The 26,898-nt window shown below is 46.5% G+C and overlaps 1 protein-coding gene and 1 long non-coding RNA gene across 4 annotated transcripts in view; one reads left to right on the plus strand and one right to left on the minus strand.

The window, feature by feature from the left end:
• Nucleotides 1–3,145: 3,145 nt before the first annotated feature.
• On the minus strand, nucleotides 3,146–19,677 carry LOC140726558 (uncharacterized). Its single transcript, XR_012098664.1, has 3 exons — nucleotides 19,518–19,677; nucleotides 9,180–9,220; nucleotides 3,146–4,799 (listed from the first exon to the last, which is right to left on the minus strand). It is a non-coding gene; the product is annotated as an uncharacterized lncRNA (long non-coding RNA).
• The window catches only part of sorcs2 (sortilin-related VPS10 domain containing receptor 2), an 893,773-nt gene continuing 885,897 nt past the window's right edge, over nucleotides 19,023–26,898 (plus strand). Inside the window, exon 1 of one of the 3 annotated variants that reach the window (XR_012098663.1) lies at nucleotides 19,023–19,494. Coding sequence is in view for 2 of the 3 variants with exons in the window: in XM_073043099.1 (XP_072899200.1) it covers nucleotides 19,165–19,494 (330 nt within the window). In the remaining variant the exon portion in view is untranslated. The remainder of the gene's footprint in view (nucleotides 19,495–26,898) is intronic. The other 2 variants (XM_073043099.1, XM_073043098.1) reach the window with 2 other exon arrangements.

Genomic DNA, 26,898 nt, shown 5'->3' on the forward strand with positions numbered 1-26,898 from the left:
TGTATATGAAGGATGTAAGTAATAGTCAATTCAATTCAATTTTAATGCTTTGTCCTTGTCTTGCAGAGTCACAAGTTGGGTCCCAGTGTTGTGAGGACCGGGATGTCTGTGGAACTTCCTTGTTAATTGGTTAATTGTCAACCTTTATTCATGGTTGAATGTGACCAGACTGCTGAGTTTTGTTTCCCGGATTTAGCACACATAGCATCGTATTTGTGTAACACATACTAAATGCTGGAAGAACGCAGCAGGTCAGGCAGCATCTATGGAAATTAATAAACAGCTGACATTTCCAGCTGAGAGCCTTCTTCAGCAGTAGAATGGAGGGTGGAAAGTGCCAGAATAAAAAGGTGGGGAGAGGGAAGGGGACTAGCTAGAAAGTGGTAGATGAAGCCATGTTGGTGGGAAGGTAAAGGGCAGGAGAAGGAAGGAGAGGAGATTGGACCATAGAAGAAAGGGGAGGAATCAGAATCATGTTTAATATCACTGGCGTACGTCTTGAAATTTGTTAACTTTATGGCAGCAGTACAATAATACGATAAATAAATGGAGAAAAACCAGTTATATTAAGTATATAATAGTTAAATTAAAATAAGTAGTTCAAAATAACAGAAATAAAAAAATGTTGAGGTGGTGTTCATGGGTTCAATGTCCATTCAGGAATCAGATGGCAGAAGGGAAGAAGCTGTTCCTGAATCACTGAGTGTGCGAGGAGGGGCTTCTAGTTTACATCTTATTTTTACACATACTTTTTGCTGTTAAACTTTATTCTGTAATTCCTGAAAATCTTCTAATTCAGTGTCACCATTCAACACTATCCAAAAGTCCGTTGATTCCCTTAAAATGTTCAGAAATCTCTCAAGTCTCTGTTTTGAATGAACACAATGAGTGATCAATGTGTTAACCTCTTGACAAACCACTATGTTTCCAGGACATCAGTCAGAATGGAATCTAAGGTAGAAGACTTGGACAGGTATACACAACTTTCTGCCTTACTTGGGACAGTTGTTGGAGGAATTGATTCAAGGAGCACAAACAAATTGGGCAAATCAGGTCAGGCAGCATCTATGGAGGAAAATAAATAGTCCACGTTTCAGGCCAAGGCCCTTCATCAGGACTCAAAGGACACAAGGATAGTGATCACACAATATCCATCGTCAACCCACCAAAACATCTCTGCTGATGCCAGTAGATTAATGCAATGGGGGCACATCTATACTGTGTGAAACTGCAGGTGCTTTCACAATCTACCTTCCTCCACAAGCTCGTTGTCATCTTGACTATCCCTCGAGGTCGAGGATGATGGTGTTCGTTCCATTTCCACAGAGCGAAGACACCTGTGCATGTATTTGTTTAACATGTACTTGATGTTGCACTCCAAGAAGCACACGATACTTTACAAATCAACCAACCGATTCCAATGGCATGGAAACCACAATGATTGGAGCTGATGGATTTGTTGCAGCCTTCATCTGCCTTCACAGCCATTGAGTTCGAAGTAACTTTGTCCGCCTGTTCCACCGTTGAGGTCTTGGTTGGATTGTTCTTTGTCAGGGACCTCACCCTCCACCTTACCGCCATGGGTGACCCTACCAGGAGCATAGCTCCAGACGGCATCGCTCTCGGGATCTCAGGACCACACAAGCTTCTCCACCACGACAAGGTGACAATCCACGGAGAAGTCCACAAGCTACCTACCTCTTAGGTCAAGAACATGAAAGCACATGCTAACTGAGAAAGAAATTATGGTTTTCATAAAACTCAACCATTTCCACCTGATAAATTAGATGGAAGGGTCTGTTACCGTGAGACATCTCTAAATAAATAAATGAAACCTTTCCCTTAAAATTACAAAAAAAATTCAAGTCCAAAGCGAATTTTATTATTGAACTAAATATATGTCACCATATACAACCCTGAGATTCATTTTCCTGCAGGCATTCAGTAAATTATAGTAACTACAACAGTCTCAATTAAAGATCAATGTGCAGAAGGCAACAAACTGTGCAAATGCAAATATAAACCAATAGCAATAGATAACAAGAACATGAGATAAAAAGATAAAGAGCTCTTAAAGTGATATAGACCCTCTTCTGGTCTATAATCAATTCCTTGGTCTTGCTGAAATGGAGTTGTTATGACACCACTCAGCCAGATATCAGCCTATATGCTGATTCATCACCACCAGCCCTTCTCACCATCTTTGCTAAACCATCAAAACCCTGGACTATTAAGCACCAAGTCTCTGTAATAGCAACAGCAGTATAGTTCCATGTACTGATCCATGCGCTAAGTTCATCACCTTTATCCAAAATACTCCTAGCATTAATGTACACACACTTCAAACTACCCATCCTAGCATACCTGTTACTTTGCTGCTATCTGTTTTCATTGGCCTTACTCTCCACCCTTCTACTGCACTGGTTCCTATTCCCCTACCAAACCAGGTTAAACCTTCTCCAGTAGCACTTATGAGCCTCCTGGCCAGGATATTTGCTCCCCTGCAGTTTAGGTGCAACCTGTCCCCCTTGTAGAGGTTATCCCTATCCTAGAAGAGGTTCCAACGATTCAGAAAACTGAAACCTGGCTCCCTGCACCAGCTCCTCAGCCACTCATTCACCTGTACTGTCATCCTATTCCTGCCCTGACTAATCCCGAGATTACTATCTCGGAGGGTCTGCTCTTCAACCTTTTTCTGAATTCCCAATACTCACAGCACTTCTATGAAGTTGCAACATAACCTTATGACTTTTGAACTCAATGTCTCGACTAATAAAAGCAAGCATTCCATAAGTCACTGCTATAATCTTGGGTACCAGTAGAAAAGGGGGACCCCTTCCCTCTTTCTACCTATGTCATTGGTGTCAATGTGCCCCACAATATCTGACAGCCTACCCTCCCTCTTGAGAATATTCTGCAGCCACTCGGAGACATCCTGGACCCTAGCACCTAGGAGGCAATACAGCATCCTGGCGTCTCTATTGTGGTCACAGAATCTCCTGTCTGTACCCATAACAATTGAGTCTCCTATCACTATCACTCTGCCTGACTTAACCCTTCCCTGCTGAGCCTCAGAACTGGCCACAATGTCACTATCCTGGCTGCTCCTGGACTCTGATTGGTCATACCGCAACCCCCCCCACCCCCCCCAGCAGTATCCAAAAGGTTTTTACTTGTGGCTGAGGGGACTGGCCTCAGGGGAACCCTACACTGACTGCTTACTCCTCTCATTTCTGGCAGCCACCCAGCTACTATCTGAAGCCTGCACTCTGGGTGTGACCACCTCAGTCAAAGTTCCATCGACGAGGTTTTCAGCCTCCGAGATTGTCCCAAGTTTCTCCAGCTCCCGTTCCAGTCTCTAGACCTGGTCAGTCAGGAACTGAAACTGGGTGCACTTCCTGCAGATATAGTCATCAGGGACACTGTTAACTGCCCTGAGATCCCACATCTCACAGGAAATATTGGCAGGAAACAGAGGTGGGAAAGGCAGCACTAATCAGGGAATTGAAAAACAAGGTAATAGCAATTGAGGGGAGCAAATATATTTCATTGCAATCAGGAAAAACAGAAATTGTAGAAAGATATAAAAAGCATAAGGGGGGTGTTACAATAGTTCTGATACAATCTTGAGAAGCAGTGGAAAAGAGAATAGGGGAACTACAGCAGACTTAAAATGCGTCAAAAGAACATATTTCAGGGCTAAGTGCATTTTCAATACAAAGTGAAAGAATGCAATGCTCTATCCAATTCTAAATAAAAAGTTGCAAGTAAATCATGTCTGATTGGCCAGGGATTTGGGAATAACAATCATTATTGTTGTTTAGAATGGTTATGGAAATGAATTAGGAATAATCAAGCATGAAGATTTCTATCTGGAAGGCAGCCAGTTTGATTGTGTTAAAAAGGAATTCATTGTACATTGAATAGATTCAACAAATTTTTGGCAAGGAAAACAAGCACGGTATGAGTTTTTAAAAATCCTGACTATTGTCTAGCTTGGAATGTATTACCTGGAAAGGATGGCGAAGCAAGTTCAATAAACATGTTTGACGGGAATTGAATAAATTATTGAAGAGAACAAATTTCTGGGAGAAAGGGGAAAGAAGAGGGATGAAGGACTAATTGTACAGGTCTTTGTAAAAGTGTGACAAATGGCATCCTTTTGTGCATGAGAGGAGAGGGGCCTCACTGGCCTCCTGAATACCTGTCTGTCCTGTGAGCTGGCAGAGACAGTAACGAACACTGCATTCTTGTCAGCTGGCTGCCCGTGCTCACAACTCAAGCCTGGAACTTTAAGCTTCAGGTAGCCGTACTCTGGGTTCCTTTCAGATTGCAACAGATGATAACAGCAACATTTTCCTTATCGTAGGACAACAACCTTCTACTTCAGATGCAATAATTAAAATTATAAATTCACAGAGCATGTTATGCTATTATATTTTGTGAATTCTTTGAAAATCTATGCAGTTTATAGGAAACAGCCTTAGTGATGGTGAAATGAAAACTGTCAAGGTACACATTTCTCCCAGTAAAGCTCAGATGGGGTTGTGCTGCTGGAGGGTCTTGGCCCGAAACATTGACTGTTTCCCATAGATACTGCCTGGCCTGCTGACTTCCTCCAGCCTTTTGTATGTGTTGCTTGGATTCCCAGTACATGCAGATTTTCTCTTGTTTGTGAATGGGTTACATACAGTACTCTCTGACATCTTCCCAGTCTCTTCCAGCTTTGCCTTTCACTTCTGCTGGCTGCTCCTAGTCTCTGTTACGATGGCGCTAGACAGCAGCTTCTTCGCACTCATCTGCGGAAACATTAATTTTTACCGTTAATCCCTCTGCTCGGTTTTCAAGGTGGATGTGGTTCTGTCGAAGACCCTGACCTATAGCTGCACACAAACTTTGGTTCTTCACGACATTGGTTCCTGCTCTCGGGGCTCACTGACCAGCCATTTTTTGATATCCCAAGGAAACGGCCTGGAAGACAAGTGTGCCTTCGGAGTTCCATGATTTTGCGGCCCTGGGGACAAGCCAATTTTATGCCGGTGCCACTGACGGAAGTGTTGCAGGAAGAGAAAAGAATATCAGGAATAGCAAATCAGCTGTCCGAGGGCTCTGTACTCTGATCTCTTTCTCTCTCACTCTCTTAAGAGTTTGTTGCTGATTCTCGAGTTAGAGAACTCTTTCTGTCAATAGAAACAGTTTAGCTAAACCCCACGGAGATAGACTTGGTTGTCAGAGACTACCGGAGACACGGGTAGTTGGAGCTTGTCCCTATTACCACCCCCGGCTATAGCAACCTTAAAGAAACAAGCCTGATTTAATTAATGTTAATGATATGTACATTCAGTTTACCCATTAAGGCAGCTGGCACACTTCCAGCTAGAAATGTAAATGTCCTTTCTGCTAGAGTGATCTATATTAGACTGGCTGGCACCACTTGCCTGGATTTCTGGTGCATTGTTCCATATAATTGTCATTATTACATTGCAGAAATTTATGTAATTCCTTTCTTGGCAGTCTCCTGGAACTGAGGACAACGGGCTTCACTCTTTTTGAATGGCCAGTGAGGTGAATATGGGAACCAGATTCTTAAACAAATGGGGCAGGGAGTAGTTTGTGAAGCTGAGCTCTCTTACCACTATTTCAGCAGGGCCTCTGTGGTTCCAAACGCAGGGCTTGGATATTCCACATAATGTGCTGAATGATCCTTCTTCATTTTGACTGATTATCGGCCAGAAATTTCCAGGAGTCAGTGAAGTTGTTGCATTTTTTCAAGGAAGCTTTGAGAGCATTGCTAATCTTTACTCTGATACCTAGCAATACCTAGCATAAAGAGCCTGCTTAGGGAGTGATGCACCATCAATAACTCTCGGAGACGCGAGGCGAGATATAGGCTTTTATTGGCTGGAAGAAAGAACAAGCAGCAAGTGACCACCACACTACATCCTGGAGACTGAGGCCGGGGCTGTGTCTCCAATCGCCTTTATACCGGGGTCCGTGGGAGAAGCCACAGGAGCAGTCAGCAGGGGGCGTGTCCAGACAGGTATATGTAGTTCACCACATTCACCCCCCCTTTGTTTTAAAAGAGAGTCCTCACGGGGCGAAGTTTCTGACAAGTATATTTACAGGTTAAGTCTATCAGGTGGTCAAATCTGTCACTGCGATCTACGTAGCACCGGCTGTGATTACACAGGTGCCGGTGGTGATTGCACCGGAGACCGTGGTTGTGCTGGTTCCGGCCTAACTGGAGGTGTCAGCCCACTAGGCGTCAGTGATCCCTCATGCATGTGCGAGGCGCCCAGTATGGGAGTGTCGTGCGGAGTCTGTGTAGGGCTTGGTGTGCGCGGTATCACCTCGGGTACAGGGTTCATAGTTACCGTGGAGTGTTCGGGGTAGTGGTCTGCTGCTCCTGCGGGTGCCAGGTCACGGACGGAGACCGTGTCCTCCCGCCCATCAGGTAAGACCACGTAGGCATACTGGGGGTTTGCATGTAGTAGGTGAACCCTCTCGACCAGCGGGGAGTATTTATTTCTCCTCACATGTTTCCGGAGCAGCACTGGCCCTGGGGATGTCAGCCAAGCAGGTAGGGTGGTCCCAGTGGCAGACTTCCTGGGAAAAGAAAATAGGCGCTCATGAGGGGTGGCATTGGTGGATGTGCATAACAGGGAGCGGATGGAGTGGAGTGCCTCGGGGAAGACCTCCTGCCAGCGAGAGACCGGCAGTCCCTTTGACCTAAGGGCTAAGATTGTGGCCTTCCACACCGTGGCATTCTCCCTCTCCACCTGTCCATTCCCCCGGGGATTATAGCTCGTGGTCCTACTAGTAGCAATGCCCCTAGCCAGCAGGTACTGGCGCAGCTCGTCACTCATAAAGGAGGACCCTCTATCACTATGGATATAGCAGGGATATCCGAACAGAGTGAAGAGCTGGTGCAGGGCTTTTATGACGGACGTGGCAGTGGTGTCGGGGCAGGGAATGGCAAAGGGGAACCGCGAGTACTCGTCAATAATGTTGGGAAAGTAGACATTGCGGTCAGTGGAGGGAAGGGAGCCCTTAAAGTCAACAGTCGCTCAAAGGGGCGGGTGACCTTGATAAGTTGTGCCTTTTCAGGACAGTAGAAGTGCGGTTTGCACTCAGCACAGACTTGGCAGTCCCTGGTCATTGTCCTGATGTCCTCAAGGGAGTAAGGCAGGTTCCGGGCTTTCATGAAATGGTAAAATCGGGTGACCCCCGGGTGGCAAAGATCTGCATGGAGGGCATATAGCTGGTCGAGCTGTGCGCTGGCACACGCTCCCCGGGATAGGGCATCAGGGGGCTCATTGAGCCTTCCAGGCTGGTACAGGATATCATAGTTGTAGGTGGAGAGTTCTATTCTCCACTGCAAAATTTTATCATTTTTGATTTTGCCCCGCTGCGTTGCACCGTGTCCGGGTTAATAAAACTCTCAGTGCTGCCCGTGTCAAACAGGCAGCTAGTCCTGTGCCCCTCCACCAGGATGTCCATCATTGACCTTGCAAGCTGGTGTGGGGCGCTTTGGTCGAGGATTATGGAGGCCAGAGTTGAACCGCCATCTTGGTGCCCGGTAAGCACCCGTGGGTCAGGGGTGGGGCGAGGTGGTGCCAACAAAGATGGCCGCCCCCATGTCTCGCATGAGGCAGGCAGGCAAGATGGCGGCCCCCATGCCTCACATGCGGCGCTGCCCGACCCCGCTCATGGTTTAGACTTACAGACCTTGGCGAAATGGCCCTTCTTTCCGCAGCTGGAGCAGGTCGCTTCTTGGGCCGGGCAGCGTTTTCGGGGGTGCTTTTCGAGTCTGCAGAAGTAACACTGCGCGGACTTGCGACTGGCAGCAGCTGTGGTCGGGTTCAGGGAGTCTGTGGACTCGCGACTGGCAGCGGTGGCGGTGAATTCGCTCGCGGGTGGCGGGGTCTGAGATGTCCACGGAACCGGTGGGGGATCACGCGGCTGGACAGCGTCAGCGTTGTGCAGAGCAGCCTCCAGCGTGTCGGCTGTCTCGATCGCCGAGCGTAAGGTAAGATCGGCGTTTTCCAGCAGCCGCTGGCGCACGTACACTGACCTGATCCCCGTAACGAAGGCGTCTCGTACTAGCAGCTCCGCATGTTGTCCCGCCGTCAGTCCCTTGCAGTCGCAGGCCCGCACGAGTGTCTGTAGGGCTTGGAGAATCTCCCTGCTCGACTCGCTGGTTCGCTGCCGCCACATCGCTAAGCGATGTCTTGCGTAGACGGTGTTCACCGGCCGCAGGTACTGTCTTTTGAGGGCATCCAGTGCCCCTTGGTAGGTCGGCAGGTCTCTGATAAGGGAGAATACTTTCGGACTCACTCTGGAAAGGAGGATTTTGTACATTGTGGCAGGCTCAGTCACTGGAATCGCTTCCAAGTATGATTGGAAGCATGCAAGCCAGAGTTCGAAGGCAAGAGCTGCTTCTGGAGCTTGGGGGTCCAAGTCTAATTTTTCCGGACGTAAAATACTCTCCATGTTTTAAAACTTCCAGCCAATAAAATTGATGCACCATCAATAACTCTCGGAGACGTGAGGCGAGATATAGGCTTTTATTGGCTGGAAGAAAGAACAGGCAGCAAATGACCACCACACTACATCCTGGAGACTGAGGCCGGGGCTGTGTCTCCAATCGCCTTTATTCCGTGGGAGGAGCCACGGTCAGTGGGGGGAGCCACAGGAGCAGTCAGCGGGGGGGGGGGGGGGGGCGTGTCCAGACAGGTATATGTATTTCACCACAGGGAGTGAAGAGTTTGAACAATGTGGCCTACACAGTGGAGGCACCTAAGAGCAAACAGGTTCTCACTGATGAACCTGGAGGAAGGACAGTTTGCTTATCCTTCCAGTGGATGGGTTTCAGGGAAATAGTTTTAGTGTCTTTGTTCGGTGTTGAAATAGACCAAGTCTCAGAAATGTAAAGGAGGGTAGGGATCACCACTGCTCAGATAACTGTTGTGATACATCAGAGGTTTTGATCTGTAAATATCTTCTTCAAAGACACAAGATTTTACTATGTAAATAGCATTACGTTCTTGCTATGCACTGAAACATAACAATCTTTAACTCTTTCTACCAAAAAGCAAGAAGCTGCCTTTCTAGCTAAGTCCCTGCCATTTGAGAAGAGGCACTGACCATTAACAATGGCTCTTACAGGTTATGCTTACCTTATCTGTCAGAAGGCAGTGACACAGTTTTTTTCCAGGTTCTGCAGAGAAGTGAAAAAGGATTAATGAGTGTGGGCATATGTGGCACTCGCGCATGTGGTCTACGGACATTTTGGAATCATATACTGCTTCTACCTTCACACAGAAGGAGCCCTTCCTATTATAGCAGACATCTCTAATCAGCAAGTTCAAAGTAATATCATATTATACATATTTATCAGTGTGTGAATCCTCTCACTCATTGAATGATTTGAATAGAGAAAGGCTTACTCTTGCAATGATATTGAAAATTCAGGACAGCTTTTATCCAGGCTAGGGATAGGAACATCTGTTTTGGATGTTGCTAACCAATTAATCCTTGTAAAAGCTCTGGCTGAGTGTGATGAGGGTACAGATGGCAACAACGGTCAGAGCTTCAGCAATCATTGTGCACGTCAGGCACATATTTTAACTTCTGAAACAAACATACAATATTTACTTCACAAATCTAAATCTACTGATCTAAAGTTTACTTGAAAATAAAAAAGAATTTAATTTGTAGAATTACAAATCTGAAAAGGTTCATCGCATTTCACAATATAGACACCAATGTCTTAAATACAACTTAAAAATTTTATCTTTGATAGGTACTAAGGCTAGCTATTCTTGCTCTTTTTTTAATAAAGTTTCAAAGTGCTTCAGCCGTGCTGAAGAAAATGACATTTCAAATTTAACAGAATATATTCAGATTCTAACATTTCAAATTGGATAGTTTACATACTGTACCCAGATGAGCAGAGTAAAGCTTTGATAATTAGTATTCAGCGCTGAGAAATCCTAATGGTTGCCAACTAGCTTTCTCATTAGTCCAGAACATGAGCCAGGAGTTCAGAGTTCAATCAGGGTGTGTGGCAGGGTCCTGAAGAGTACTGGAATATTGCAGTTTGAATTCACTCCAAGTCAGAGAATCACACATTTCTAACACATATAACTCCTTTAGCATTTCGGTTGAAGCTGAAGATTTCCTTCAAGGTATGTTTAGGGGTCAAATATATCATGTGACGTACATCAGATAACCAGAGAGTGAAGTGGGCCCTTCTGATGATTTCGTGCATAAATAACTGGCTGATGCACATACAAGAAAAAGTTTCTAGACCAGTCACTGGTTTCTCTTATTACCTATTTAGCACTGGAGATGATATAATGTGGAGTCATCCCAGTCTCCCTGTACAACAATCTAATCACCCCACTGGACTGTCCTTCCCCATCCCAGTCTCCCGGTACAACAATCTAATCACCCCACTGGACTGTCCTTTCCCATCCCAGTCTCCCTGTACAACAATCTAATCACCCCACTGGACTGTGCTTTCCCATCCCAGTCTCCCTGTACAACAATCTATTCACCCCACTGGACTGTCCTTTCCCATCCCAGTCTCCCGGTACAACAATCTAATCATCCCACTGGACTGTCCTTTCCCATCCCAGTCTCCCTGTACAACAATCTATTCACCCCACTGGACTGTCCTTTCCCATCCCAGTCTCCCTGTACAACAATCTAATCATCCCACTGGACTGTCCTTTCCCATCCCAGTCTCCCTGTACAACAATCTAATCATCCCACTGGACTGTCCTTTCCCATCCCAGTCTCCCTGTACAACAATCTAATCATCCCACTGGACTGTCCTTTCCCATCCCAGTCTCCCTGTACAACAATCTAATCATCCCACTGGACTGTCCTTTCCCATCCCAGTCTCCCTGTACAACAATCTAATCATCCCACTGGATTGTCCTTTCCCATCCCAGTCTCCCAGTACAACAATCTAATCATCCCACTGGACTGTCCTTTCCCATCCCAGTCTCCCTGTACAACAATCTAATCATCCCACTGGACTGTCCTTTCCCATCCCAGTCTCCCGGTACAACAATCTAATCATCCCACTGGACTGTCCTTTCCCATCCCAGTCTCCCTGTACAACAATCTAATCATCCCATTGGACTGTCCTTTCCCATCCCAGTCTCCCTGTACAACAATCTAATCATTCCACTGGACTGTCCTTTCCCATCCCAGTCTCCCTGTACAACAATCTAATCATCCCACTGGACTGTCCTTTCCCATCCCAGTCTCCCTGTACAACAATCTAATCATCCCACTGGACTGTCCTTTCCCATCCCAGTCTCCCTGTACAACAATCTAATCATCCCACTGGATTGTCCTTTCCCATCCCAGTCTCCCAGTACAACAATCTAATCATCCCACTGGACTGTCCTTTCCCATCCCAGTCTCCCTGTACAACAATCTAATCATCCCACTGGACTGTCCTTTCCCATCCCAGTCTCCCTGTACAACAATCTAATCACCCCACTGGACTGTCCTTTCCCATCCCAGTCTCCCTGTACAACAATCTATTCATCCCACTGGACTGTCCTTTCCCATCCCAGTCTCCCTGTACAACAATCTAATCACCCCACTGGACTGTCCTTTCCCATCCCAGTCTCCCGGTACAACAATCTATTCATCCCACTGGACTGTCCTTTCCCATCCCAGTCTCCCTGTACAACAATCTATTCATCCCACTGGACTGTGCTTTCCCATCCCAGTCTCCCTGTACAACAATCTAATCATCCCACTGGACTGTCCTTTCCCATCCCAGTCTCCCTGTACAACAATCTAATCACCCCAAGTTCGGGTTTATTGACACGAGCATGCACGCTTAGGGTTTATATCCCAGAAGCGGCAGCACCTGTCATTACAAAGAAGACAAAAGTAAATTAGCATTGATTTAAAAGAACATAAATTATGCATAGCTGACACAGTAATATACACAATAGCATTAGTGTAATTTGAAGAAAACTTAGTCCAATATGGTACTGGGGCGTTTCACTGACCGTAACCTGCCGATGGGTTTCAGCCCGAAATGTCGACTGCACTCTTTTCCATAGATGCTGCCTGGCCTGCTGAGATCCCCCAGCATTTTCTGTGTGTCACTTTGATATCCAGCACCTGCAGATTTTCTCTCATTTCCCATTAATATCTTGATTCATCTAAGTATTCCTCGGCTTGCTTAAGGAAACTGTTCAGATTGCCATTGATGTTTGCCATGAGTAACTTGAAGATTCTGATGTCTTTATAGTTGAATTTATCCATCCAGTGTCTCACATTATACATAAAAATAGCAACCTGGGACATCACCGCTACACATTCAGTGGAATGCAAAAGTTTGGGCACCCCTGGTCAAAATTTCTCTTACTGTGAATAGCTAAGCGAGTAAAAGATGTCCTGATTTCCAAAAGGCTGACACATTTCTTTAATATTTTAAGCAAGGTTACTTTTTTATTTCAATCTTTTCAGTTTTTTCAGTTTCAAAATAAAAAAGGAGAAGGGCCTGAAGCAAAAGTTTGGGCACCCTGCATGGTCAGTACTTAGTAACACCCTCTTTGGCAATTATCACAGCTTGTAAACACTTTCTGTAGCCAACTAGGAGTCTTTCAGTTCTTGTTTGGGGGATTTTCGCCCATTCTTCCTTGCAGAAGCCTTCTAGTTCTGTGAGATTCTTGGGCCGTCTTGCATGCACTGCTCTTTTGGGGTCAATCCACAGATTTTCAATGATGCTTATTTTAGGTCTGGGGACTGTGAGGGCCATGGCAAAACCTTCAGCTTGTGCCTCGAGGTAGCCCATTGTGGATTTTGAGGTGTGTTTAGGATCATTATTCTGTTGTAGAAGCCATCCTCTTTTAATTTTCAGCTTTTTTTTTACAGACAGTGTGATGTTTGCTTCCAGAATTTGCTGGTATTTAATTGAATTCATTCTTCCCTCTACCAGTGAAATGTTCCCATGCCACTAGCTGCAACACAAGCCCAAAGCATGATTGATTCACCCCCGTGCTTAACAATTGGAGAGGTGTTCTTTTCATGAAATTCTGCACCCTTTTTCTCCAAACATACCTTTGCTCATTGCGGCCAAAAAGTTCTATTTTAACTTCATCAGTCCACAGCACTTGTTTCCAAAATGCATCAGGCTTGTTTAAATGTTCTTTTGCAAACTTCTGATGCTGAATTTTGTGGTGAGGACGCAGGAAAGGTTTTCGTCTGATGACTCTTCCATGAAGGTCATATTTGTGCAGGTTTCATTCCACAGTAGGACAGTGCACCACCACTCCAGAGTCTGCTAAATCTTCCTGAGGGTCTTTTGCAGTCAAACGGGGGTTTTGATTTGCCTCTCTAGAAATCCTACGAGCAGTTCTCTCGGAAGGTTTTCTTGGTCTTCCAGACCTCAACTTGACCTCCACCGTTCCTGTTAATTGCCATTTCTTAATTACATTACAAACAGAGGAAACGGTTACCTGAAAACACTTTGCTATCTTCTTATAGCCTTCTCCTGCTTTATGGACATCATTTATTTTAATTTTCAGAGAGCTAGGTAGCTGCTTAGAGGAGCCCATGGCTGCTGATTGTTGGGACAAGGTTTGAGGAGTGAGGGTATTTATAAAGCTTTGAAATTTGCATCACCTGTCCTTTCCTAACAATGGCTGTGAACAAGCCATAGCCCGAACAAGCTAATTAAGGTCTGAGACCTCGGTAAAAGTTACCTGAGAGCTCAAATCTCTTGGGGTGCCCAAACTTTTGCATGGTGCTCATTTCCTTTATTTCCACACTAAAATCGTACAAAACAAAAATAATATGCTAATGTTGCTTAAAATGTTGAAAAGAATGTTTCATCTTTAATTTTATGACTTTTGGAGATCAGTTCATCTTCTACTCAGCAGGGGTGGCCAAACTTTTGCATGCCACTGTATAGAACATGGAAGAGTACAGCACAGGAACAGGACATTCGGCCCAGAATGTTGTGCTGAACCAGCTGAAAAGTAAATTAAAAAACCCTTAAAAACTAATTTCTTCTACCTACACAATTTCCATAACCTTCCATCTTCCTCATATTCATATACCTATCTAAAAGTCTCTTAAAAACCTCTAATGTATTTGCCTCTACCACCATACCAGACAGCGCATTCCAGGCATCCTCCACTGAGTAAAAAAAACTTACCCCTCACACGCCATTAAACCTACCCCCTCTCACCGTCAACACATGGCCTCTGCTATTAGACATTTCGACCCCAGGAAACATACTGTATGTCTACTCTGTCTATGCTTCTTATAATCTTCTAAACCTTGATTGGATGGGATCTCCCCTCAGCTTCCACCGCCCCAAAGTTTGTCCAGCCTCTCTAGGCTCTCTCTGGTCAGGTTTGCAGGACTGATGGCACTCTCAGAATACTTACACACTCCCAGCAATAAAGTCTGTTGCAATTTAACAATTGTATCTGTGGTAATTTCCCTTTGGGATCAGACTGCACCCCTGGCACTATATCCTTAGCTGTGGCCAGAAAAAAAAGCAGCCTTAAAGACCACTGTGAAACATCAGAAAATATGTGAGTGATTAATACATTGCAGGGAAGAGGGACCATGATACTCCATTGATAAAGGTCATCTGTCCCCATCTGTTGGGCAGAGTAATGAAAAGCAAGTTCAAATTCTGGCTGCACAAAGGCTTCCTATGGGGATTTGTCTTACTTATGTCAGCTTTGCCATCTGTGTCCAATATTTTAAGACTGACATTTTTCTCATCTGGATCATAATTAAAACTACATCATTATAGATGCCATATCGACAATATGTTTTGTTGCACCCACGTTCATGCAAAAACATCATTTTTTGCAGAGGATGAATGGTTTAATGATTTTGATTAAGCTATTTACCATGCAGTAGCATTTTTACTGACAGCCTTGAATAGATAACGATAAAGCAAACAAATTCCTAATATCCTGATATTTGCTCAAGTTTAATTCATGACAAAGCTCATCTGTGATATGCAAATCCAGCTTTGTCTAGCAGTTTTGTTTGCACTTTATCTCATGGAAAATTAGAATTTTCTCATTTTTTCCAAAAACAGGGACATGCTTTCATTCGCACTGTCGTTTAACAAAATTAAAATCAGGGAACAATCTGCCTAACTCGTGTACAAGTTCAAAAAGCTTTAAAACTATCTTGGCATATTGAACAATATGCGAGGACTCATTTGGGGAGTAGCCTGCATGCTTGTAATATTTTACTCAGAATGTGAAAGTTGATGGTCAATGAAGTTAAGTTTAAACAGTCAATTTATAACTTAATACATTTGGTCAAATATTCACAATATAGCTCTAAATACTGCAGCATTTGTTCCAACTGTTTTGGGTTGTCTGCTTAACTGATAATCAATAGATATAATTTACATCACAAAAAATGTTCTACAAGGTGTCACTTGATATTATTATAATTTTATGTCCTTGCTGCCCCAAAATAACAAATTTCACATCATATAAAACGGTAATAATAAACCCGATTCTGATAAGCAAAAAATATCAAAGTTAGAGTTTAAATTTGTCTAAGAAACCTAATTGTTTAAAAGAGCATAAGACTTGGGAGAAAATTAAGCCATCGAGAGTGCTTTGCTATTCGATGAAAGCTGATGTATTTTCCTTCTCAACTCCATTCTCCCACCTTCTCCATCTAACCTTTGAACTCCTTATTAATCAACCTCCACTTTAAAAATTCCCAGTAATAGCTGTCTGTGGCAATGAACTCCACACATTCACCAACTTCTGGATAAAGAAATTCCTCCTCACCTCAGTTTTTTTTTAAAGGGGCATCCTCCTATTCTGAGGCTGCACCCTTTGGTACTGGACTCACCCACTACTGAAAGATCCACTCCATGCCCACTCTATCTAGGCCTTTCAATGTTCAATGGGTTCCTATGAGATATCCCCCTCATTCTCCTAAACTCCACTGAGTACAGGCCCTGAGCATTCAACTGCTCTTCATATGTTTATCTTTTCAATGCTCGGATCATTCTAGTAAACTCCTCTGGACACTCTCCAGTGCCAGCACATCCTTTCATCCTCATACAAGGCCCAAAGCTGCTCACAATGCTCTGAGTGCAGCCTGACCATTGCCTTACAGAGCCCCAAATTCACATCCTTGCTGGTATATTCTAGTCTTCACAAAGAATGCTAACATTGCATTTGCCTTCCTTACCACAGACTCAACCAGCAAGTTAACCTTTAGAGAATCCTGTATTCGGACTCCCAAGTCCCTTTGCACGTCAGATTTCTAAATTTGCTCCCCATTTAGAAAATAGTCTATACCTAAATTCCTTCTACCAGTGTGCAAGACCATACACTTCCCTACACTGTATTCCATCTGCTAACTCATTGCCCATTCTCCTAATCTGTTCAAGTCCTTCTGCAGATGCTCTACTTCCTCAACACTCCACCTATCTTTGTATCATCTGCAAACCTGGCCACAAAACCAACAATTGAAACATCCATATCATTAACATATAACGTGAAAAGTAGCAAATCCAACATTGAGCTCTGTGGAACATCACTAGTCACATACAGTTAACCAGAAATGCTCCCTTTGCCTTCTTCCAGCTAGCCATGTCGTTAAATTGTTACATAGCAAAGCTCAACGTAAAACTAAGTTGCTTTCTTCTCGATGCAACACATGTCTATAATCTTTCTTAATTTGTGGCTTTTTGAGGATTTCTAATGTTAAACAGATTACTGGGGTACAACAGTTATTTTGGAACAGGATTAGAACTGATTTTATTTGTGCCGAGTACAGATTTTAGTCAGCAGATGGCACTGTCTTATCTTTGCACCCGAATCTCTCAAAAGCTGATGGTCATATTCTCTCAATATCCATTTTGTTCTCTGCATCTGGTATTTTCAGTCCTCAAAATGAGATTAATTTCTAAAATTTCCTAATTAAATTACCTTTAATGCCTTAACCAAAGGTCTTACATTGAAGGCCATAGCTTCTGCCTAAAGCCAGTGCTGGAAGCCAGAGCTTTGGTGGAGGAACTGGAATTGGATTGAGCAACCTGAATGAGTGGGTGCATTTGTTCCTTGTTTTACAGGACGTCAGTATTCAATTTGGCATTTTCCTAGGAATGTTTTACAGGATGACGGTATTCAATTTGGCATTTTCCTAGGAATGTTTTCCAAGTTGTTCAAAAGTGCTCCAAAATTACCTGACAATCTAGAGAACACATTAAAGCAACTCCATTGTCGTTGGGACTTCTGATCCCACAGTGGCATGGGAGTACCTCTCCACATTCTGAGACTCTTTCTCCAGGATGACGTGAGATGGGTAATGAATGCCAGCCTTTCCATGACATCCAAATTATTAGGTTTATAGGGAAAAAGAAAGGCAGTACCAAAAAGAAATTCATTGTGAAGAAAGCACAAATCAGTGTGGGAGAAATAACACGATGACAGCAGACCGACAGAGATCACCATTGTACTATATAACAGAAGATGAAGTCATTAAGAACCTTACATCAATGTACTTCTGCTGTCAACTTTTTCCAATGATCACTGGAATTCAGAGAACAAGGGGGATCTCATTGAAAACTGTCAAAACTTGAAAGGCCTCAATAGAGTGGACATGGAGAGGATGTTTCCTATGGTGGGAGAGTCTAAGACCAGAGGATACTGCCTCAGTATAGAGGGGCGTCCATTTAGAACGGAGATGAGGAGGAATTTCTTTAGCCAGTGAGTGAGGAATATGTGGAATTCGTTGCCACAGGCGGCTATGGAGGCAAAGCTATTGGGTTTATTTAAGGCAGAGATTGATAGATTCTTGATTGCTCAGGGCGTGAAGAGATATGGGGAGAAGGCTGGAAATTGGGGCTGAGAGGGAAAATGGATCAGCCATGATGAAATGGTAGAACAAATTCAATGGGCCAAATGGCCTAATTCTGCTCCAATATCTTATGCTTTTATGGTATTTCCTAGTTCCAGACCCAGTAGAGCACAGTCCCCAGCCTCATGGCCAACTGGGCCTCACAAAACTCACAGCAGCAGAAAATATCTGTTCAATATCTCATTGATGGCCGTGAGACTTCGCTGTGAAAAAAATGTCTTTTACTCAACAAAACAGTAATTATACTTCAAAAAATACCCCGTGGCCATTAAAGCTTTGGAACACACAGACAGGCTCCAGAACTGACTTCAATTACCAGGTAAATGAACTCATCCCAGTCACAAAAGAGCATGCAAAAGAGAACTCAGGATTAAGGATGTTGAACCAGGAACTTCTGAATCTTCAGATGCATTTATCATGTTAACTGTTGCAAGTTGTGTTATGCAAGAACCAATTAAACTCAGAACTACAGTTTCAATAAATAGTACCACTAGTTACTTAATTGGTATGATACACTAATGGAACTTTCTAAGAGTCAATGCTTTGGGGTGGGGGAAGGGGCAAAGATATAACGATTCCAGTCTTACAATTCTGTAAATTACATAATTCCACAGCACACTGAATGCCACTAGATAATGTTGGTAGGAGACCCGCAATTGTTACAGAATGGCATTATAGAAAGCAGACCGAGAAAAATTCATTAATCTGTACTTTGCGCTGCGGTCTACATTTGTTGCCTACCCAAACTTCTCAATGTAAGAGATTTACAGTAAGTTGCTACTTCGGTATTTTTAAACAGATAGATTGCCGTTACCTGGTTGGCAATAACTTGGGAAATGTCATAATTTGATTTCCAACTGGTCCGCTCAAAATCTTAACTACTATAAATTATAAAGTACTGGACGAAAACCAATGAAACGGTTTGTTTTTCTCTGGCGGATTTGAACGGTGTTTGCTGGGAACTGCAGGATAATCTGAACAGGTTGTCTGTCCTAGCGCCCATATGGGCTAGGTCCGGTTGTACGCGTAGCCTCTCGGGTGGCCGGGCCGGGCCGGGCCGGGTCTCGCCTCGCCTCCAGCAGATGGCGCTCCTGGGCAGCCGGCCGAGTGTGTGACTGAATGAGCGCAGGGGGAAACGAGCTCGGCGAGCTTTAAGTGAGCCTCCGTTCCACCCTCTTTCTCTCTGTGTCTGTCTGTCTGTTTGCGTGCAGGAGGCAGGCTGAGACTCTGCCCGCTTGCCTTCGCCACAGCTCCAGCAGCATGGCAGTCTCGGACAAGCACAGGGGCAGTACCCGGCCACGGGGCTCTCTTTCCAGCTACCTGTGGCTCTGCATTTGCTGCGGGCTTTACCTTCTGTCGCCGGTTCCGTTCGGGGCCGGGCTGAGCCCCGGGAGCTCAGCGGGCGCCCGCGTCGTGCGGCAGGCGCACGGCGGCGGCGGCGGCGGGCAAGCCGGCTGGCTGGGCGATCAAGTCCGGGAGAAGCGGTCAGCTCCGCCGCAGGACGCGGCTGTGCTCAGCACCTCGTTCATCCTCCGAGGAGACTCTACGCACAACCAGGCGATGGTGCACTGGACGGGAGAGAACAGCAGCGTAAGTCGGCAGATACCACTCACCTCCCCGATCATAAGCACTGCGCGGTTTAAACTCTCCGCTGTTAATATTATTTGACAGGTATTGTTGTCGGGCTTGAGGTTATTGCGACATCCTGGAACTCTTGAAGGGAACTCGTGTGTAACGTGGGCTCCCTGACCTAGAAAGAAGCATGTGCGCGCTGCAAACTTCACTTCCGTACCGCCCGGACGAGGGGGAGCGGCTGGCCCGGGAGAATGAAGTCTCCCTGTACAGCTCTTGTAATAATTTGATTGAACTGCCCGGTCGAGCCCGATGTGTTGCTGGAGAGGGAAAGAGCGCCTGTGTCACCGGTCAAGTTTGGGGAATTTGCTAGATCTGCACCACCGGCACGGCGCGCTGCTGTGTGTGGTGGTGACTGCATCTTAAACAACTAATTATTCCAAGTTCATTTTGCTCTTGGACAGAGTTGTGCCCATGCAGAGGAAATGGTCGTGCTCTGGGTGCCTGGTCTGAACTTGGGTAAAATGCACATGTGCACAGCTTGTTGACAGATCACAACATCACAGGGGCACCTCGTTCACGTGGAAAAGCGATGCTGTCAGTCTGTATGTTACCGTGTTCGGATACTGGTTGGACATATTGCTAAACACTTAAAGAAAAGTAATAACTCGCAACATTGAGGTTCAGGACTCCTTATTAAATTTTCCTTTCCTGCCTAGCTCATAAGAGGTGGTGATTTTTTATGAACTCCAAGCTTGGCGCCGCACTGGTACATTCAGGATTCCCCACACGTGGGACAGTAAATTACATCATACATCCTTGGCTTCCTAGAAGCTGAACAGATCGAGAATGGGAACACTGAAAGACATTTTTTCCCCTTCTTGAAACTGTCAGATCTGTTGTTATTGGAAGCCATCCTTTCTAACCTGTGTGGCAGTTCAGACGAGAAAGTAAACCTGGAATATGTGACAAAGTCTGGAATGCGGGCAGAGAGAGAGACTATGCAAACTGGGGTTGGTTGAAGAGAAAGCTATAAATGCTTTTCTGGGGATTTTGAAATGGCCAGTCAACATAACGTTGCTGTAAGCAGAGATGAGCATGGGCGTGGGGTATCTGAGTAATGCTGTTGTGCCTGTGCCCGTGGAGTACTGTTGTGCCCCTGGAGTACTGTTGTGCCCGTGGAGTACTGTTGTGCCCCTGGAGTACTGTTGTGCCTGTGGAATGCTGTTGTGCCCGTGGAACGTTGTTGTGCCCGTGCCCCTGGAGTACTGTTGTGCCTGTGGAATGCTGTTGTGCCTGTGCCCCTGGAGTACTGTTGTGCCTGTGGAATGCTGTTGTGCCTGTGGAATGCTGTTGTGCCTGTGCCCCTGGAGTACTGTTGTGCCTGTGGAATGCTGTTGTGCCTGTGGAATGCTGTTGTGCCTGTGCCCCTGGAGTACTGTTGTGCCTGTGGAATGCTGTTGTGCCTGTGGAATGCTGTTGTGCCCGTGCCCCTGGAGTACTGTTGTGCCTGTGGAATGCTGTTGTGCCTGTGCCCCTGGAGTACTGTTGTGCCTGTGGAATGCTGTTGTGCCTGTGGAATGCTGTTGTGCCCCTGGAACGCTGTTGTGCCTGTGCCCCTGGAACGCTGTTGTGCCTGTGCCCCTGGAGTACTGTTGTGCCCCTGGAGTACTGTTGTGCCTGTGCCCCTGGAGTACTGTTGTGCCCCTGGAGTACTGTTGTGCCTGTGGAATGCTGTTGTGCCTGTGCCCCTGGAACGCTGTTGTGCCTGTGCCCCTGGAGTACTGTTGTGCCCCTGGAGTACTGTTGTGCCTGTGCCCCTGGAGTACTGTTGTGCCCCTGGAGTACTGTTGTGCCTGTGGAATGCTGTTGTGCCTGTGCCCGTGGAATGCTGTTGTGCCTGTGCCCCTGGAGTACTGTTGTGCCCCTGGAGTACTGTTGTGCCTGTGGAATGCTGTTGTGCCTGTGCCCGTGGAATGCTGTTGTGCCTGTGCCCCTGGAGTACTGTTGTGCCCGTGGAGTACTGTTGTGCCCGTGCCCGTGGAATGCTGTTGTGCCTGTGCCCCTGGAGTACTGTTGTGCCCGTGGAGTACTGTTGTGCCCGTGCCCGTGGAATGCTGTTGTGCCTGTGCCCCTGGAGTACTGTTGTGCCCGTGGAGTACTGTTGTGCCCGTGCCCGTGGAATGCTGTTGTGCCTGTGCCCCTGGAGTACTGGTTGTGCCCGTGGAACGTTGTTGTGCCTGTGCCCCTGGAGTACTGTTGTGCCTGTGGAACGTTGTTGTGCCTGTGCCCCTGGAGTACTGTTGTGTCCGTGCCCCTGGAGTACTGTTGTGCCCGTGGAACGTTGTTGTGCCTGTGCCCCTGGAGTACTGTTGTGCCCCTGGAGTACTGTTGTGTCCGTGCCCCTGGAGTACTGTTGTGCCCGTGGAACGTTGTTGTGCCTGTGCCCCTGGAGTACTGTTGTGCCTGTGCCCCTGGAGTACTGTTGTGTCCGTGGAGTACTGTTGTGCCCGTGGAACGTTGTTGTGCCTGTGCCCCTGGAGTACTGTTGTGCCTGTGCCCCGGAGTACTGTTGTGCCCGTGGAGTACTGTTGTGCCCGTGGAACGTTGTTGTGCCTGTGCCCCTGGAGTACTGTTGTGCCCGTGGAACGCTGTTGTGCCTGTGCCCCTGGAGTACTGTTGTGCCCGTGGAACGTTGTTGTGCCTGTGCCCCTGGAGTACTGTTGTGCCCGTGGAGTAGTTGTGCCCGTGGAACGTTGTTGTGCCTGTGCCCCTGGAGTACTGTTGTGCCCGTGGAGTACTGTTGTGCCCGTGGAACGTTGTTGTGCCTGTGCCCCTGGAGTACTGTTGTGCCTGTGCCCGTGGAGTACTGTTGTGCCTGTGCCCCTGGAGTACTGTTGTGCCCGTGCCCCTGGAATGCTGTTGTGCCCGTGCCCGTGGAATGCTGTTGTGCCTGTGCCCCTGGAGTACTGTTGTGCCCGTGGAACGTTGTTGTGCCTGTGCCCGTGGAGTACTGTTGTGCCCGTGGAACGCTGTTGTGCCTGTGCCGCTGGAGTACTGTTGTGCCTGTGGAACGCTGTTGTGCCTGTGCCCCTGGAGTACTGTTGTGCCCGTGGAGTACTGTTGTGCCTGTGCCCCTGGAACGCTGTTGTGCCTGTGCCCCTGGAGTACTGTTGTGCCCGTGCCCGTGGAATGCTGTTGTGCCTGTGCCCCTGGAGTACTGTTGTGCCCGTGGAGTACTGTTGTGCCCGTGGAACGCTGTTGTGCCCATGGAACGCTGTTGTGCCTGTGCCCCTGGAGTGCTGTTGTGCCCGTGCCCGTGGAATGCTGTTGTGCCTGTGCCCCTGGAGTACTTTTGTGCCCGTGGAGTACTGTTGTGCCTGTGCCCCTGGAGTACTGTTGTGCCCGTGGAATGCTGTTGTGCCTGTGCCCCTGGAACGCTGTTGTGCCTGTGCCCCTGGAGTACTGTTGTGCCCGTGCCCGTGGAATGCTGTTGTGCCTGTGCCCCTGGAGTACTGTTGTGCCCGTGGAGTACTGTTGTGCCCGTGGAACGCTGTTGTGCCCATGGAACGCTGTTGTGCCTGTGCCCCTGGAGTGCTGTTGTGCCCGTGCCCGTGGAATGCTGTTGTGCCCCTGGAGTACTTTTGTGCCCGTGGAGTACTGTTGTGCCCCTGGAGTACTTTTGTGCCCGTGGAATGCTGTTGTGCCCGTGCCCCTGGAGTACTGTTGTGCCCGTGGAATGCTGTTGTGCCCGTGGAACGCTGTTGTGCCCGTGGAACGCTGTTGTGCCTGTGCCCCTGGAGTACTGTTGTGCCCGTGGAATGCTGTTGTGCCTGTTCCCGTGGAGTACTTTTGTGCCCGTGGAATGCTGTTGTGCCCGTGGAATGCTGTTGTGCCCATGGAACGCTGTTGTGCCTGTGCCCTTGGAGTACTGTTGTGCCCGTGCCCGTGCCCGTGGAGTACTGTTGTGCCCATGGAATGCTGTTGTGCCTGTTCCCGTGGAGTACTTTTGTGCCCGTGGAATGCTGTTGTGCCCGTGGAATGCTGTTGTGCCCATGGAACGCTGTTGTGCCTGTGCCCTTGGAGTACTGTTGTGCCCGTGGAATGCTGTTGTGCCTGTGCCCCTGGAGTACTGTTGTGCCTGTGCCCCTGGAGTACTGTTGTGCCCGTGGAGTACTGTTGTGCCCGTGGAATGCTGTTGTGCCTGTGCCCCTGGAGTACTGTTGTGCCCGTGCCCGTGGAGTACTGTTGTGCCTGTTCCCGTGGAGTACTGTTGTGCCCATGGAATGCTGTTGTGCCTGTGCCCCTGGAGTACTTTTGTGCCCGTGGAACGCTGTTGTGCCCGTGGAATGCTGTTGTGCCCATGGAACGCTGTTGTGCCTGTGCCCTTGGAGTACTGTTGTGCCCGTGCCCCTGGAGTACAGTTGTGCCCGTGGAACGCTGTTGTGCCTGTGCCCCTGGAGTACTGTTGTGCCCGTGCCCGTGGAATGCTGTTGTGCCTGTGCCCCTGGAGTACTGTTGTGCCCGTGGAGTACTGTTGTGCCCGTGCCCGTGGAATGCTGTTGTGCCTGTGCCCGTGGAGTACTGTTGTGCCCGTGGAGTACTGTTGTGCCCGTGGAGTACTGTTGTGCCCGTGGAATGCTGTTGTGCCCGTGCCTGTGGAGTACTGTTGTGCCCGTGGAGTACTGTTGTGCCCCTGGAGTACTGTTGTGCCCGTGGAACGCTGTTGTGCCCGTGCCTGTGGAGTACTGTTGTGCCTGTGGAATGCTGCTGTGCCCGTGGAACGCTGCTGTGCCCGTGGAACGCTGTTGTGCCCGTGGAACGCTGTTGTGCCTATGCCCGTGGAATGCATTAAATCTGTGCGTTTTGCTACAAAAAAATAAACTGGCCTATGAATTGGTTTTGGTCTCAGCTCAAGATTTATTTGCTTGGTTGGCACTTGGAAGATAAACCCAAGAGCTGGGTGAGTTTATTGGCGTACAAACAGATCCAAGAAATCATATGTGGCATCGCATTGTTCGTCAGTTTTAAAGTGCGTGGCTGGAAAAGGGACATTTCCGGTTACTGGAATGCCACATATGAAGCTGTATCCATCTTCCCTCTCTATTTAGCAAGTCTATAGTAATTTCCTCTGCAGACAGTAAGTTGGCTTTACTTGCTGCACTAGAGGCGGACATGCACAGGCAACGCACACAAAATGCTGTGGAGGAACTCAGCATCTGTGGAAAATAAAGTACAGTCAGTGTTTCAAGCCGAGACCCTTTATCAGGCATCTAGTTCCATAGTGTACTGGGTTCCTTTTGGTAGGCTATCCGAAATGGCAGGTCTTTATGGAAAAGTCAAGGCGTGAACGTCAGTCTATTCAAATTAAATAATAATAAGTTAATCATGTCAAGTGGAAATAAGGCTGGTCCTGGACTTATTTCCACTTGGCATGATTAACCTATTATTATTTAATTATTTATGGTTTTGTATTGCTATATTTTTTCACTATTCTTGGTTGGTGCGGCTGTAACGAAACCCAATTTCCCTCGGGATCAATAAAGTATGTCAGTCTGTCTGTCAGGGAAGGTGGGAATCACAAAGGACTTCTGTTCTCTTCTCACCTGGCAGGCTTTGGAAAAGCTGGCCTTGGGTTCCTTGGCATACACATCACCGAGGATCTCACGTGGTCTGTACGTCCCGGCTGCGTGGTGAAAAAGGCACAACAGCACCTCTTTCACCTCAGATGGTTGAAGAAGTTTGGTATGGGCCCCCAAATCCTAAGAACTTTTTACAGTGGCAGAGTTGAGAGCATCCTGACTGGCTGCATCACTGCCTGGTATGGGAACTACCGTAGATGTCGGATTATAAGCCGCTACTTTTTTCCCACATTTTGAACAGCTTTGAACTCTGCGGCCTTTACTACGGTGCGGCTAATGCATGATTTTTTTTCATGCCGCCAAAAACATTTTGCCTCGTAACAGTAGACCAATAAAATTGATGAGTAGTTCACAGAGGTCCAATGAAATTGTACGATAAATCAAGCGCACTTTCACAATTAAATTATTGTAAACCAGTCATTTGTACTCACCCTCATCAACATGGAAAACACTCGAAGAAAAGCATTGTGCTGCCTTTATGGCAGTTATTTAGTTTATAATATTTTCACTTAGTAATTCATTTGTTAGTATTTTCTAGTTGAATAAAGTATCTATCTATCTATTTGTTTTCTGTACATCCCGGGATACTATGACATCACATCCGGTTTCGCCGCGTCTTGTGGGAAATACCGGTTTGCGATAAACGGGAAGGTGGGGGGGAGCACATTAGCCGAGCACATTACCCGAGCGAAAACGCTGCTTTTAAGTTAAAGGCGATCAATAACTTTTCCTGGTAGGCTGTAGTATATATATTTTTTACCAGTCGTTAGGAGATATTGGAATGTTGTTCAGTAAAAAAGTATACGCAACGTAATTTGTGTGTTACCGATACGTATGTATATTTAAAAGTAGCCGCGTTACAGGCACGGTTCGAAAAAAAGCATTTGCAATATGTATTTGTTTATGTTACCATATGGATTTAATTAAAAGTTAAAAAATCCTCACGTGTAATATCTTTCTGTGTAAATATCTCATATTACAACGTGGGACACCTGCGGCCGAAAATCCGGTGCGGCCTAAAATCCGGTGCGGCTTGTACAAGTACAAAATTGATTTTCTTTCTAAAATTAGAGCCAGCGGCTTTTAATCAGGTGCGCTCTGTAGTGCGAAATCTACGGTACTTCCCTTAATTGCAGGATTCTGATTGTCTGCGCATCTGTAATTGTGAACTTCCCATGATTCAGGACATTTACAAAGACAGGTGTGTAAAAAGGGCCTGAAGGATCATTGGAGACCCGAGTCACCCCAACCACAAACTGTTCCAGCTGCTACCATCTAGGAAATGGTATAAAAGCCAGGACCAGCAGGCTCTGGGACAGCTTCTTCCACCAGGCCATCAGACTGATTAACTCATGCAGACACAACTGTATTTCTATGTTATATTGACCATCCTGTTGAACATATTTATTATAAATTACTATAATTGCACATTTAGATGGAGATGTAACGTAAATAGTTTTACTCCTCATGAATGTGAGGGACGTAAGAAATAAAGTCTATTCACTTCCGTTCCTTTGTCACATGGAGTTGTGGTGCTGATGCAGTTGTACAACTCTTCCGAAGACAAAACTGACTTAGTAGGTCAAACATTCTGAGGGTGTATAGAAACAGCGTTCAGGCTTCTGGCCGAGGACTGTTATGAGCTAAAACAGGAGAACAAACATCTTTTAGACTGCAGAGAGGGGGAAGGTATGATGAACAGAAGGCGTCCCTGTCCACACCAAAGTTATCGAGGTAACAGTTGAAAAAGGGTCGAGTGCAAAGTTACAATTATTTTCAA

The sequence above is a fragment of the Hemitrygon akajei genome, chromosome 4, assembly GCF_048418815.1.
Source record: "Hemitrygon akajei chromosome 4, sHemAka1.3, whole genome shotgun sequence".
Taxonomy (NCBI): Eukaryota; Metazoa; Chordata; class Chondrichthyes; order Myliobatiformes; family Dasyatidae; genus Hemitrygon; species Hemitrygon akajei.